Source organism: Lycium ferocissimum, chromosome 8 (assembly GCF_029784015.1).
Source record: "Lycium ferocissimum isolate CSIRO_LF1 chromosome 8, AGI_CSIRO_Lferr_CH_V1, whole genome shotgun sequence".
NCBI lineage: Eukaryota > Viridiplantae > Streptophyta > Magnoliopsida > Solanales > Solanaceae > Lycium > Lycium ferocissimum.
In genome coordinates, this window is record NC_081349.1 from 44,745,632 (window position 1) to 44,757,493 (window position 11,862).

The window sequence follows — 11,862 nt, forward strand, 5'->3', positions numbered from 1 at the left end:
AACCATACAGTTGTTTACATAAGCTCCTAAATTGATTAAGGAATTCTGCAACATGGTAACGTGCATCCCAAGACCACAGATTTAAGTTTATATAACATTTTATTAAAACCGATCACTGTTTTAAGCACAAGAAGAAACTATTACATGGTAGTAGCCAAAAGAAATAATGTTTGACAACTTAAACAATACGGCAGCTGCACAGCAACAAATCACCTTTACCATTTTTTTGGACAAGCAAAAATGTCACCGTTACTTTTCCAAGCTTCTTTTAAGGTTCAAAATCAGGTTTCATAGATAATGATTTTGGAAACCACCAAACATTATAAAGCCATGCTTCAAGAGTTTCCACCTCATAGAAAGTATGAGCAGACATGATAATTTATTATTCTCGTACTCATTCTTTCACTTCCCAAAATTACCAAACACGTAAGCAGGATGTTTCAGAGACAATTAAAAGGAACTGATAATTTGTCAAGGTTTAAATATAAGCAACAAATAGTCAGCTTGCATGTCATGAAATTCTTTTAAAACAATAATATGAGACAGCAACAGAGCACCACCTTTAAATTATGAGTGCTATCAACTATCCCATAATTAAATAGAAAAATTCCAAAAGATATACCAACTTACCGTACTCCCCTTTGCCCCAGTAATTGTCATAAGGGCAATGCAGTTTCGAGGGAAACGTTTCAACAATCCTTTCAGCAGCAACTCTTTATTAAATTGTGAGCCTTTATTCACCAATTTATTTTTCATTTTCATGTCTAAGGTTGCTGTAGCAGCTTCTTTATTGCTGCTTATGGCTTTTTCAATTTCTAGTTGGAGCTCCAAAGGGCCTGACATAAAAGGCAATATTTTTCCCATCAGTTGCCCGACACAATCCTTAGCCTAATGAAGATAGAATTAACACTGAAAAACCTCATGACATAACATACCTATTTCTCCCCTCTTGAACTTCACAAAATCACAATGAGCCTCTTCACCAACATCCTCTCCTTCAAGTTCCTCCTTCCTTCGAATATCGTAATGTGGTAAGATGACAAGATCATCAATACCACAAGTGAAGCCATGAAACTGAAGAGAACGAGTAAATTTTGATGAAAGATTTCATCAAGAAACCAAACGTATCAGGAGAAAGAAATAACTAAACACAAGATAGCGAACCTGCAAGAAAATAGTAAATAAACGACTCAGAGCAGAAAGTAAAATGCCTGCTTTGTTGGACCCATAAAGCTCCTGAATCGTGTGAACTAACCCAAACTTTCCAAACTGAGCCTTGTCGATTACACCACGCACAAGCTCATTTTTCCAAATTAGGAATTTATTTTCAGCAGTTCTATCTTCTTCTTCTTCTTCTCTTGACTGATACTCAGCTAGGCGACTCTGGCTCAGGAAATACGGATATGGAATTTTCCCTTTGTTTTTCACGGTACAAGGTGCACAGCCCTTTGTCAGATGATTCAGTAAAGCAGTGATGACCTACAAACGCAGAGCTAAATTGGTCAGTTCTCTATGTAGTTGACCTTTATGATTACTCTAACATCTCGTTCAAGATCTGAAAATGCAATGCATAGTGAGCTAGTTTTTGCTAGTCTGCACCTGCTTCCCTGTCCAAAGAGGCTTTGGTTTCCACACAGCAGGCAAGATAGTCTCTACAAAACCTTCAGAATCTATTACAGGAACTTTATTTAAATGATTTCCGGAAGTTAAACCGGGCCCAGCAGCAAACATGCCAGACCCGTACAGAAGCTGGTTAAACTCCTCAAGGGTCAAAAATGTATTCTTCATGGTAAGAAGCACTGCACCTACAATATGATCCTGGAGAAAGTGAATACGAGAAAAAATTATCAGTTAGAAATTCTGATCAAACACATAACAAGATTGGATCACAAAAAGTTGTTCAATTTGGTTTTTCCAACCTGAATAAGGCCTCTAACAGTATCTCCCTTGGTCGGAACAATGTACTGTTCATTTGCATTTACAATGTTATATGCTTCGGCACGAGAAATTTCATCTTGTGGAAAGTGGACATTCATTTCATCACCGTCAAAATCTGCATTATAGGTACTGCAACAAATACAGATTGTTATTCCCGCGTAGAACTTTTGTAGCATTACATACATGGGAAAAAACAAATAGAGAATTCCAACCTGCAATTAGCATAGTGCATGCGAAGTGTTTTCTCCCCTTTCAATATGCGGACAACATGAGCCATTATACTGGGCTTGTGAAGGGTAGGCTGTCATCAGATTTTTTCCAGTTAGACCATTGTGCAGCTATGAACGAGTAGCAAGACAACACAAAGCAGTTTATGGATACACATTCCATTGATCACTGTCGTGAAATATTTTATTTAAGCAGGTGAAGCACCAAACAAACTATTATACACCAAAAACTAGAACCAGCTCACTTTTGCACGACACAGTTATGGATACACATTCCATTGGTCACTATCATAAATATTTTGTTATGCAAGTGAAGTGGCAGAGAAGAGCCAACAAGAGACAGATAGGTGAAGCGAGAAATGAACAAAAGAACATAAAAAGTAAAAAAAAATGAATGAATGGGAAAAAAGGAGAAAGATCACATTTTTGTTTAAAATTTGCTTCTTTTGTGCTTTGAATAATTAAAAGCTTAGATACCATTATCTTTAATGAGCTAACTTGCTGACATTGTTCCATTGCATCTAACCCCAGGCAATCACATAGTTATCTACATCAAATATGATATGCTTGTGTGATCCATCCTATAGATAGCAAAAGTTAAAGTGGAATATCCATTAGAACTTCTTTTTCCTTAATTACATCACATCATAGTTGCCAAGGATTAGTCTGTTACCCCCTCTGTTTCAACTTATGTGTCTTACTTTCCTTTTAGTCCATTTAAAAAAGAATGTCACTTTGTATATCCACTAAGTTTCTAACTCCAGCATTTCCATTTTACCTTAAATGATAAAGGGGTATTTTTGGTCTGTTTTACACATTTAGTTTAAGATCACAGATTCAAAAGTCTTATTGACATTCTTAAAATCTGTGCCCCCAATCAAATTAGGGTAAAATTCGAAATAACCACTTTTCTAATTGAAATATAGCCACTGTCCCGAAGGTTGCAACTTCTACAGTGAAACTCCATGACAGTTTTCACTTTTAGAAGTTGCAACCTCCAGGACAATGAAATAGAGGGAGTAGAGGGCAGTTAATTTGACAATAGTATTTACACCCCCAGAATGAAGCATGAAATACTGCATACAACCAGCTCTGCAGACTGAAGCAAAAAGTTCTACCTGTCGATTCACAAGAACAATATCCCCATCTTGTAAGTGCCGATAAACAACTTTGCCTTCAAATTCAAACTCATTGTCCCTCCCAGATTGAGTCACTGCTCCCCTGGAAGAAGGCAATTTTCTAGATATTGCTTTACGCAAGTCTATACCTGGTGGCAGTTTCACGATAGATATTCTATCAGCAACAGAGACAGCCCCAGGAAGGGTTTCAGGTCCATTGAGAATAGCATCTCTCATTTTGAAAGCATTCCAAGGAGTCAACCTCTGACGAAAGAATGAGATAATTAGCACAGAACAAGCAAGTACAGGAGATGCTAAAAGTTAGGCATTCAGCTCGAATATAAAAACAAGATGTGTAGAATACTTTTCTACCCTTCTCCCTCTTTTGTCATTGTTTTTCCCGTTAACTTGCCATGTCAGGTAACTAATATAGCCAAACTATACTCCGTAAATAAGCCTGGGTATTGAATATAACAGGGAAATAGTTTCTCTAACAGGTTTATTGTTCAACCCATGTAAATCGAATAAGGAATCCCATACAAATCGTAGAATATAGCCAATTTGAACTCCATTTTGTGAGCATAGAAGTTGAAACTTGCTTTTCTTGTTCTATTTTAATTTCTAGATAGGTAAGAAACAGCAGAAGAATTCCAAAATAAGTAAATTTAGCATCTTCACCCATACCTCAGGATAGGTTAGCCTTAAAGCAAAATATGGTGGAATCCCAATTTCATTGACAGACAAATAAGGGTCCGGAGATATAACTGATCGGCAGGCAAAATTGACTCTCTTCCCCATCATTTTCTGGCGGAAGATACCTTCTTTCTTTTCCAACAATTGGCATATGCCCGTACCAACATCTTTTTGACCTGGACCTGCCATTTAATATAGATAAAGCAGCTAATCAGCCCAAAAAAATGATTGCAATCTGACAACCAGAACCGCGGAAAAGACTTAATCGCCCCAATGTGCCATTTTCAGCAATGGAAACTCAAACCACAACTCAGCTCCAATAGCAAATAAACACCATAACACCATGACGTTACAACATTGCATAGAAAATTAGATGTTGCAAGGAACATGCATAAACCCCTGATTTCCTTAGAAATTACATACTGTTGAAATAACATACCGCACCTCATACATGCAAGTGTACAGAAAAATAAACCACCTAAATTCAGACAAAACTGAGATTCTTAGCTGCAATCAAGTTTCAAGCCCGTTCCTACCTTGACAGTAGAAGACCTATAAACAAAAAATATGCATTCTAAAGCTTAAATTTTTAGATAAATTTGTAATGTAATCCAATATGATAGAATCAAGTCTCACCGTCACCATTAGCAAGATATATTTTACATACTTTATAAAAGAAAAATAATTCAAACTCGCACATAAGGGGGCGTGTTGAAGACCTAAAATAAATCAGTAGAAGTGTGGGACATCTCAATTTAAGCTTTTAATGAGATGGTCACATAGATGAACACGGATGGATGATCCACAACCTGCAATTTTGCAGGATAATTCAGGATATGCTATAGTTCCCCTAATTGCATCACTTAAGGTGCCTAAAAATTGCAAACCCGTTTCTCCTCATCCAACCTACAAATGGCCGCCAGATCTGTCAGAACCAATTCCTGATATGTTTGGGTAAGATATCTGTTTTACTAATCCTTACATAATCTTGGGAATAGTCGGGTAAAAGAAGAAGTACCGAGTAACTTCGGCATGTGACAAGTGTGTACATATACTCAGATCGGTATATGTCATATTCACTATTTTAAAAATGAGAACTGAAGCACGCACTTCTTTAAGGTTAAATGCACAATTTATAGAAATTCAAAGAGTACCATAAATTTATACATTTTAGTACGATAATAATCATTTCAATCAAAGAAATAATTTCAGCATCTCATAAAGGATAATGATGATATTAATCCAATTTCTCAAAGTTGAGATTCAAAGAATTGATCGTTTTCGCTGGGACCACTTTGCACATAATTTTGAAGTGTACATTTATCTAAAGCGCACGGCATCGTCCATGAAGCTATGACCCCTTGCTTTGCATTGCTCCATCCCATTAAGCAATGGCAATTAATAATACAGTTTACAAGTAGCATTGGTAACAAAAGAGAGGAATTAACTCACCAGCAGCTGTTTTGCTATCAAACAGCACATTTACAGATTGTTGAAGATCCATCAAGCGGCTAATGATCTTAGACCCTCCAGCCCGGTTCATATGAGCATTTCCCAAAGCTATATTTGACTGTAGGACCTTGCCAAGAAGAACTGTATGTGGATGCTCCATAACCTGAAGAAACATCAAATCTGAAATGTAAGAAAGTGAGGAATATAAAGATAGGATGAGAAAATTTCACAAACTTGTACCTCTGTGGCTTCAAATGTTATGTAAACCTCTTTTCTTTTGTATTTAGTGTATCAAAATTATTGAAACTAAAAGGAGGACAAGTTTTGAAACAGCCTTTGTACCTTCACAAGGCAGGGGTAACGCTGCGTACACACCACCCTCCCCAGACCCCACTTGTGGTATTACACTGGGTATGTTGTTGTTGTTGTCAAAGGAGGACAAGTTTTTCCTCGATGTGTTAGCTTTATGTTTCCTTTATTTTGTGTACTTGAACCAAAACATAGTATGCACACGATCAAAAACCCTTAATCGATTGCCTCCTCAACCCTTTAAAAGTGAGCTATAACTTTGAAATGGAAGAGACAATGCTTGATACAAGGAAAAAGGAGAAGAGATATGGTAATGTGCAAACACCGAAAAAGCATGAACACGTGTCATGGGCATTCCTGTTAAGTACATAGAGAGAAACTGGTTCTTTAATTATCGGTGCTCCAGAAGGAATTTTGTGGCACAAAGAGTATTAAGACAAAGGGTACCCTCGTTCACCCACTTTCTTCATTCTAGTCATGGAAGGATTCAACATATTAATGGCTAAAACCATCCAATTCAGAATGAGTTGAGGGAGATGGGGAAAAATGACGTAAACTTAGATGATGCCAGTTTACTTCCATAAATAGAAACATAAAGCTCCAGCTAAACATCTGCAGTATCCATTCAAAGTAGCAGAAAAGACAAGCAATATTCAAAGATTCTGAAATATTAATTTAATTACTGCTGCTCAAGTACAGGATAAAGAGAGATCCAAGTAACTACGAGATAAAGACCTAATGTCAAATATCTTTTTTTTAAATCTGTGCACATCATAGCAATATCAACCAAATAAGTAGACATAGTATACACAATATGTGCAATTGACAAAAGTAGATGCCCGAATAATCTCCAAAAAAGATTCGCCAGTCAAGTGATCTAATAGTGTATGTTCATTATTAACCTACAATTATAGTAGAAAATGTATGCGAGAACAATTGGACTATCATATACAGTTTACGACAATCATACACAAGTTTGAAGGACACCCAACAGGTTCTTAGTGTCACTGAAAAGAGAAAAGCAAAATGCTTACCGAATTACCCCCTTTGGCTGGAGGACGGAACTTGATCGGTGGTACAAGAATGGAGTCCAAAAAGAACATGGAGGGTCCAGCCACCTTGTCAGGTGCATCACGGTGAAAACCCTGAATATCACAGAAGAACTCACAAAGACGAGCTTCATTTTCCCATAAATCCTTTATAATATTTCTGACCTGTCAATTATAACCTAAAAATGTTGATAAACAGAACTCCAAATCTATATAGCAACTAAGATATTATTTTATTGAAGGAATAGCAACTAAGATATAATTATCATTCGAGGCCAATGACTGTAACTAGATATATTAGAGGAACACACCTAGAATACATCCAAGGTATGTTTTGTGTCACGGGAGTCATTTTTCATGGAAAATGTTCTCCCAGAAAAATATTCTGGTATTTGGTTGGCGAGTGGAAATTTTTCCAGGAAAAAACTATATATTAAAGATTAATAATACTGACAGTGTTTTGATGAAAGTTTCAAGTACTCTAGATTAATAATAATGCCTCAGTGTTAACTCAAACAAGTAATATGAACTTAAGATTTAGGATAATTGTAAGGACAATGACTTCCCAAAAAGAGGAAAGTCATTTTTCCCTTTTGATGAAAACATTTTTCCCTTTTGATGAAAAATGGCTTCCATCATACCAAACACCAGAAAATGACTTCCGTAAGAAAACATTTTCATGAAGTCATCTTCCTTCAGACCAAACACACCCGTAAGCTACAAGCTTATGGCAGAAGCCATACCAGAGAAGGTAACTGAGCTAATGACAATAAGTCTTTCTGTTGCTTAATCACACCAGACTGGTCAACCCCATGCCTCCCACTAGCCATAGAATTTTCTAATCCATCGGAGGAAGCCTCATATAAGCTGGTTTCAGCTTCCCCTAATAGCTCAGTGGCATTTAACACCTCAGGGGAAGGATTTTCCTCACTTCCACCGCCGTACCGCAGATTGAACTTCTGATCTTTTATAAAATTTTCCTTGATTTCCGTACTTGAGGTATCCTACAAAAAATTACAAATAGAGCAGAAAGCAGCAGTTTAATACTTCACAACTGCAAGATAATCTCTATGCCTGTAAAAGTAGTGTGTCATTTGATTCATTAAAACATTTAACAAAGAGATCACAAATCAAAGCTACTAATTGACAAACACCAGAATTTAACAGAAGATGCTGAGGATAGTACTTCAATAGTTTAAAATAAAAAATAAAGTACAATGAAGTTGGAAAAGAATTGATAAGAGTATATAGCAGCAACGATTAAATAGCCACAATTTAAAAATGTTAATAACAAAAGTTATTCAAATAGAGAATGTTAAGTTGTACATGGACCACATGGTACAGGAAGCCGCAATGGAAACATGAAGAATGGCAAAAGCAATACTTAGATATAAATTATGCAAAACAAACTGAGAAGAAGAACAGTTGATAAGCTATTCTAAACGCGCTTCTTTAACAATTGACCACGCTTTTTTGTAGTTTTGGAGGGAAGTGTGGGTTGGGAGGGAGGCTACTTAATATATGTGAATCTGTCATAGCTTATACTAGGGAAAAATTACATGCAAGGTAACCTAGAAACCAACGTCATCCAAAGGGGAAAAAGGGATATGGTATTCTTCTGCAGATGAAAAGCTACAAACTACAGATTTGCAAAATATACCTAAATGTTGGATTTGTTTCAAAGTATTGAATGATATGGAAAACTACTTTTTAGAAAATGCTATGTCAAGCTCTGACAAAAATTATCTATTCTATAAAACAATCAATACACATTCGGTATAATCAGTAGGTGAATACAACATGATGTCCATCTAAATCTGAACAATGCATATTATTAAAGGGAATTTTAATAACGCATTGAAGGCGCTAGAGACATACCATATGAAATCGTCCAAAACTAGGTTTGGTGATCTTTGGATTTTTTGCCTTACAGTTGCTACATTTCTTAGATTTTGTCTTGAGAATTCCATCGATAACTGCCATGGCTTCAGTGAACTGGAAATTGTCCCAACATGACCTTTTATTGTACTCAGAACGATCTTGCAAATTCAAGTCATCTATTGTATATGACATATGACTCCCTTCGCTTTCTTCCTGATCAGTTGAATTATCAGAAGAGATGACATTTTTGGCCCCAATAACATCACCTTTTAGGATTGACTCTAATTCAGAGACGCACTTTTCAACCTAACTCAGGAAACAAATGTAGAGTATTAGTAAGGAAAAGAATATATGGTAAGTTAGTAACACAAGTGCTAGAGAAAAGAAATAATAATCCTTTCACAAAGAAAATTACCTCTTCTCTTGGTGCCCTAAAATGCAAGCAATAAAAGCATGTTCTTTGCAGAAGATTGTAAAGCATATTGAAAAGCAGGGGATTGTAGACTGGCGAAACAAGTTCAATATGACCACAGTGACCAGGGCAGTGACGTGAACGTTGGCCACATGATTTACATCTGAACGGGTCATTACATAACAAAATCAACAGAAAGACCTAACGAAGAAAATGTATCCAACAGAACGAGAAGAAATTAAACATAATAAGCCACAAACATTTTTAGAATGGTAACAGTACCATAAATAAAACAGCATTGAGGCAATGCTGAGGCCATTTACAGATTTAGAAAAACAAAAACAACAAAATGAACCCCAAAACAAAACACCTATTGTATTCTATAATGAGTCTAAAGTTACTCATGGATTCTGCATCTTCCACAAAACTATACCTATAGTCACGTGTTTATATTTTTCTCAAATATATTAACCTAAGCAAAAGACAAACAATACTATAAATATCAAATTCAAAACATTGCACCTCACTTACAGAAATTACGCTTGCCATCAAGTTTGGGTTTCCGTAGAAAGAAATATACTTCTTAAATTATGATGCCAAAAACAGGTGTATATATAAAAGATGTTGGGCATACAAGACACTCTAATCAGTGCGGAGTTCATGAATGCAATAGTAAATATACTTTAGAGGATAAGAAGGCCCCAATTGCATAGTATTACACATGAAAAAATATGCACTAAGGAACTATAAGAGGAAGAACTTGAAAGTTTTGGTTATGGTGAAAAGCATGTGGATGGGTACTTGGAAGAAAATTTTGATTACTTCCCAGCCTATCCCAGTCGAAGTTTAAGCTATTGAATCCCTTTGACATAAAGAGGTGATTAGTGTAGCGGTAAGGGGTTTAAAAGTTGCTTGTCATAGTTCAAATCTCAACAATGAAATTCTAGCTTTTTGAAATCCCCTTTTATTATCTTCTGGCTTCGCCATCGAAGAGGCCATTGCAACGATAATTTCTATCTTACAGCAACCATCAACCAGCGGCGGAGCCAGGATTTCACCTTTACGGGTTCTGAAATTTAGATCGGCGATTTCAAGTGCTAATAATTGAGTTCTAAATTTCATATTTGTACACATATTTAATGAATTTTCTTACACAAATAGAATGTTTGGGTAAAAGTTAGTGCGCTCGGCCGAACCTATATATGGGCTTCTACCTCCACCCCTGTCATCAACCGTTGAAGCATGCATTCAAATATATACATAATTCAATTTACTTATCCTAAAAAAGTCATCATACGATTAAATATAACAATAATACGATAGTTCTTTCATCTAATCATAGCTATACATAATCGAATAGTCCATAACATGTATGCACAAATTACAAAAGAAAAAAAAAAACTTACTGAGAATTATCATCAAGGGAACCCATAGCCGGGTCATAAAGCCCACCAGGAACGGGCTGCCCTATCGTATCGAGCAAATTAGGGTTTGTAACTTTAACAACACTATGCTTATGAACTTCTTCATTTGTCATGAAACTGAAGTGAACTGCCTCAACGGTCTCTGTTGCACCCTATTATCAGCAGCAATCATTTTTTGTTAAAAAAAAACAATAAAATAAAATGCAACCAGGTCACATCAACAAAAACAAAAACAAAAACAAGAAAAGAGTTAATGGTCAAAAACACACACTGAACTATCACTTTTTCGCGAGTTTCACACCCTAACTATCCGTTGTTCCCTTTTCTTGCCTGAACTATCACCATCTTTCCCGTTTCTTATCTGAACTATCACCGTCTATGTATTAAAACACATCTCGAAACCGATTAGGCTAATTATCAGTTGTTCTCTTTCCTATCTGAACTATCACCCTCTATGTATTATTACGCCAATTATCAGTTGTTCTCTTTTCCTACCTAAACTATCACTATCTACTCAACACCTCCTCGAAGCTGTTTAGGTCAATTATCAGTTGTTCTGAACTATGTGTTTTAATACAGATGTTAATATTTTAGGTAAGAAAAAGGAACAACCATAGTTTGGATGTGATCACGAAAAAGTGATCATGAGTATGTGTTTTTCACCATTAACTCATAAAAAAAGACGTACCTGAATCATCTTGAAAAGTTGAAGAGCTGTTTTTTGCTCTTCTGTATAGTTTGGAGGTTGTGAAAAATTATTTTGAAGAAGTTTACTACTACAAAACTTTGTCACGTTAATAATGTGTGACAGGAAAATAGTTAATGGACAGAATTGTATCAAAATTTCAGGCAAAATCTGCAAACAAAGGGTATAAGAAGATCAAAAGAAAAATATGCAAGAAGCATATAGTAGTGAAATATAATATCTAATAACAAAGTCGGCAATTCAAGTTTTTGTTGAGAGAAAGAACAAGAGTTTTTCTTCTGTTTCTGTTGGGATTGACAAGGTAACAAACAGGGCCTAACGGTTTGAGGAGGGTTTTGTGCTTTATGTAACTTTTTTATTTATTTATTTGCACTTTAGTCCTTAGACTAATAAATTACTCCCTCCGTTTATTTTTACTTGTCCACTATAGACCTGGCACTACCTTTAAGAAATAATAAATAAAGTGCATATTTTACGATAATATCTGTATTAATTGGTGTATGACCGTTTAGTAAATTTGAAAAATGATTTGAAATGAGTAATTAATGCTAGAGGTAAAACAGGAAAAATAAATTATTTATTTCTTGATATGTGAAAGTGGACAAGTAAAAATGAAAAATTACTTTTTGAATAGAGAACTAAAAGTGAATGGA

The 11,862-nt window shown here is 35.7% G+C and overlaps 1 protein-coding gene across 1 annotated transcript in view; it reads right to left on the reverse strand.

Annotated features, from left to right (window-relative positions):
- LOC132068594 (DNA-directed RNA polymerase I subunit 1-like) overlaps positions 1 to 11,494 on the reverse strand; it is an 18,092-nt gene extending 6,598 nt beyond the window's left edge. The window contains exons 1-15 of the mRNA XM_059462226.1: positions 11,192 to 11,494; positions 10,486 to 10,655; positions 9,083 to 9,242; positions 8,665 to 8,973; positions 7,530 to 7,790; positions 6,772 to 6,951; positions 5,429 to 5,591; positions 3,968 to 4,158; positions 3,284 to 3,547; positions 2,151 to 2,239; positions 1,920 to 2,067; positions 1,600 to 1,818; positions 1,165 to 1,479; positions 936 to 1,074; positions 631 to 836 (exon numbers count right to left, since the gene is read on the reverse strand). Coding sequence (XP_059318209.1) covers positions 631 to 836; positions 936 to 1,074; positions 1,165 to 1,479; positions 1,600 to 1,818; positions 1,920 to 2,067; positions 2,151 to 2,239; positions 3,284 to 3,547; positions 3,968 to 4,158; positions 5,429 to 5,591; positions 6,772 to 6,951; positions 7,530 to 7,790; positions 8,665 to 8,973; positions 9,083 to 9,242; positions 10,486 to 10,655; positions 11,192 to 11,200 — 2,823 coding nt within the window. The 5' untranslated portion in view covers positions 11,201 to 11,494. The remainder of the gene's footprint in view (positions 1 to 630; positions 837 to 935; positions 1,075 to 1,164; positions 1,480 to 1,599; positions 1,819 to 1,919; positions 2,068 to 2,150; positions 2,240 to 3,283; positions 3,548 to 3,967; positions 4,159 to 5,428; positions 5,592 to 6,771; positions 6,952 to 7,529; positions 7,791 to 8,664; positions 8,974 to 9,082; positions 9,243 to 10,485; positions 10,656 to 11,191) is intronic.
- Positions 11,495 to 11,862: the final 368 nt, after the last annotated feature.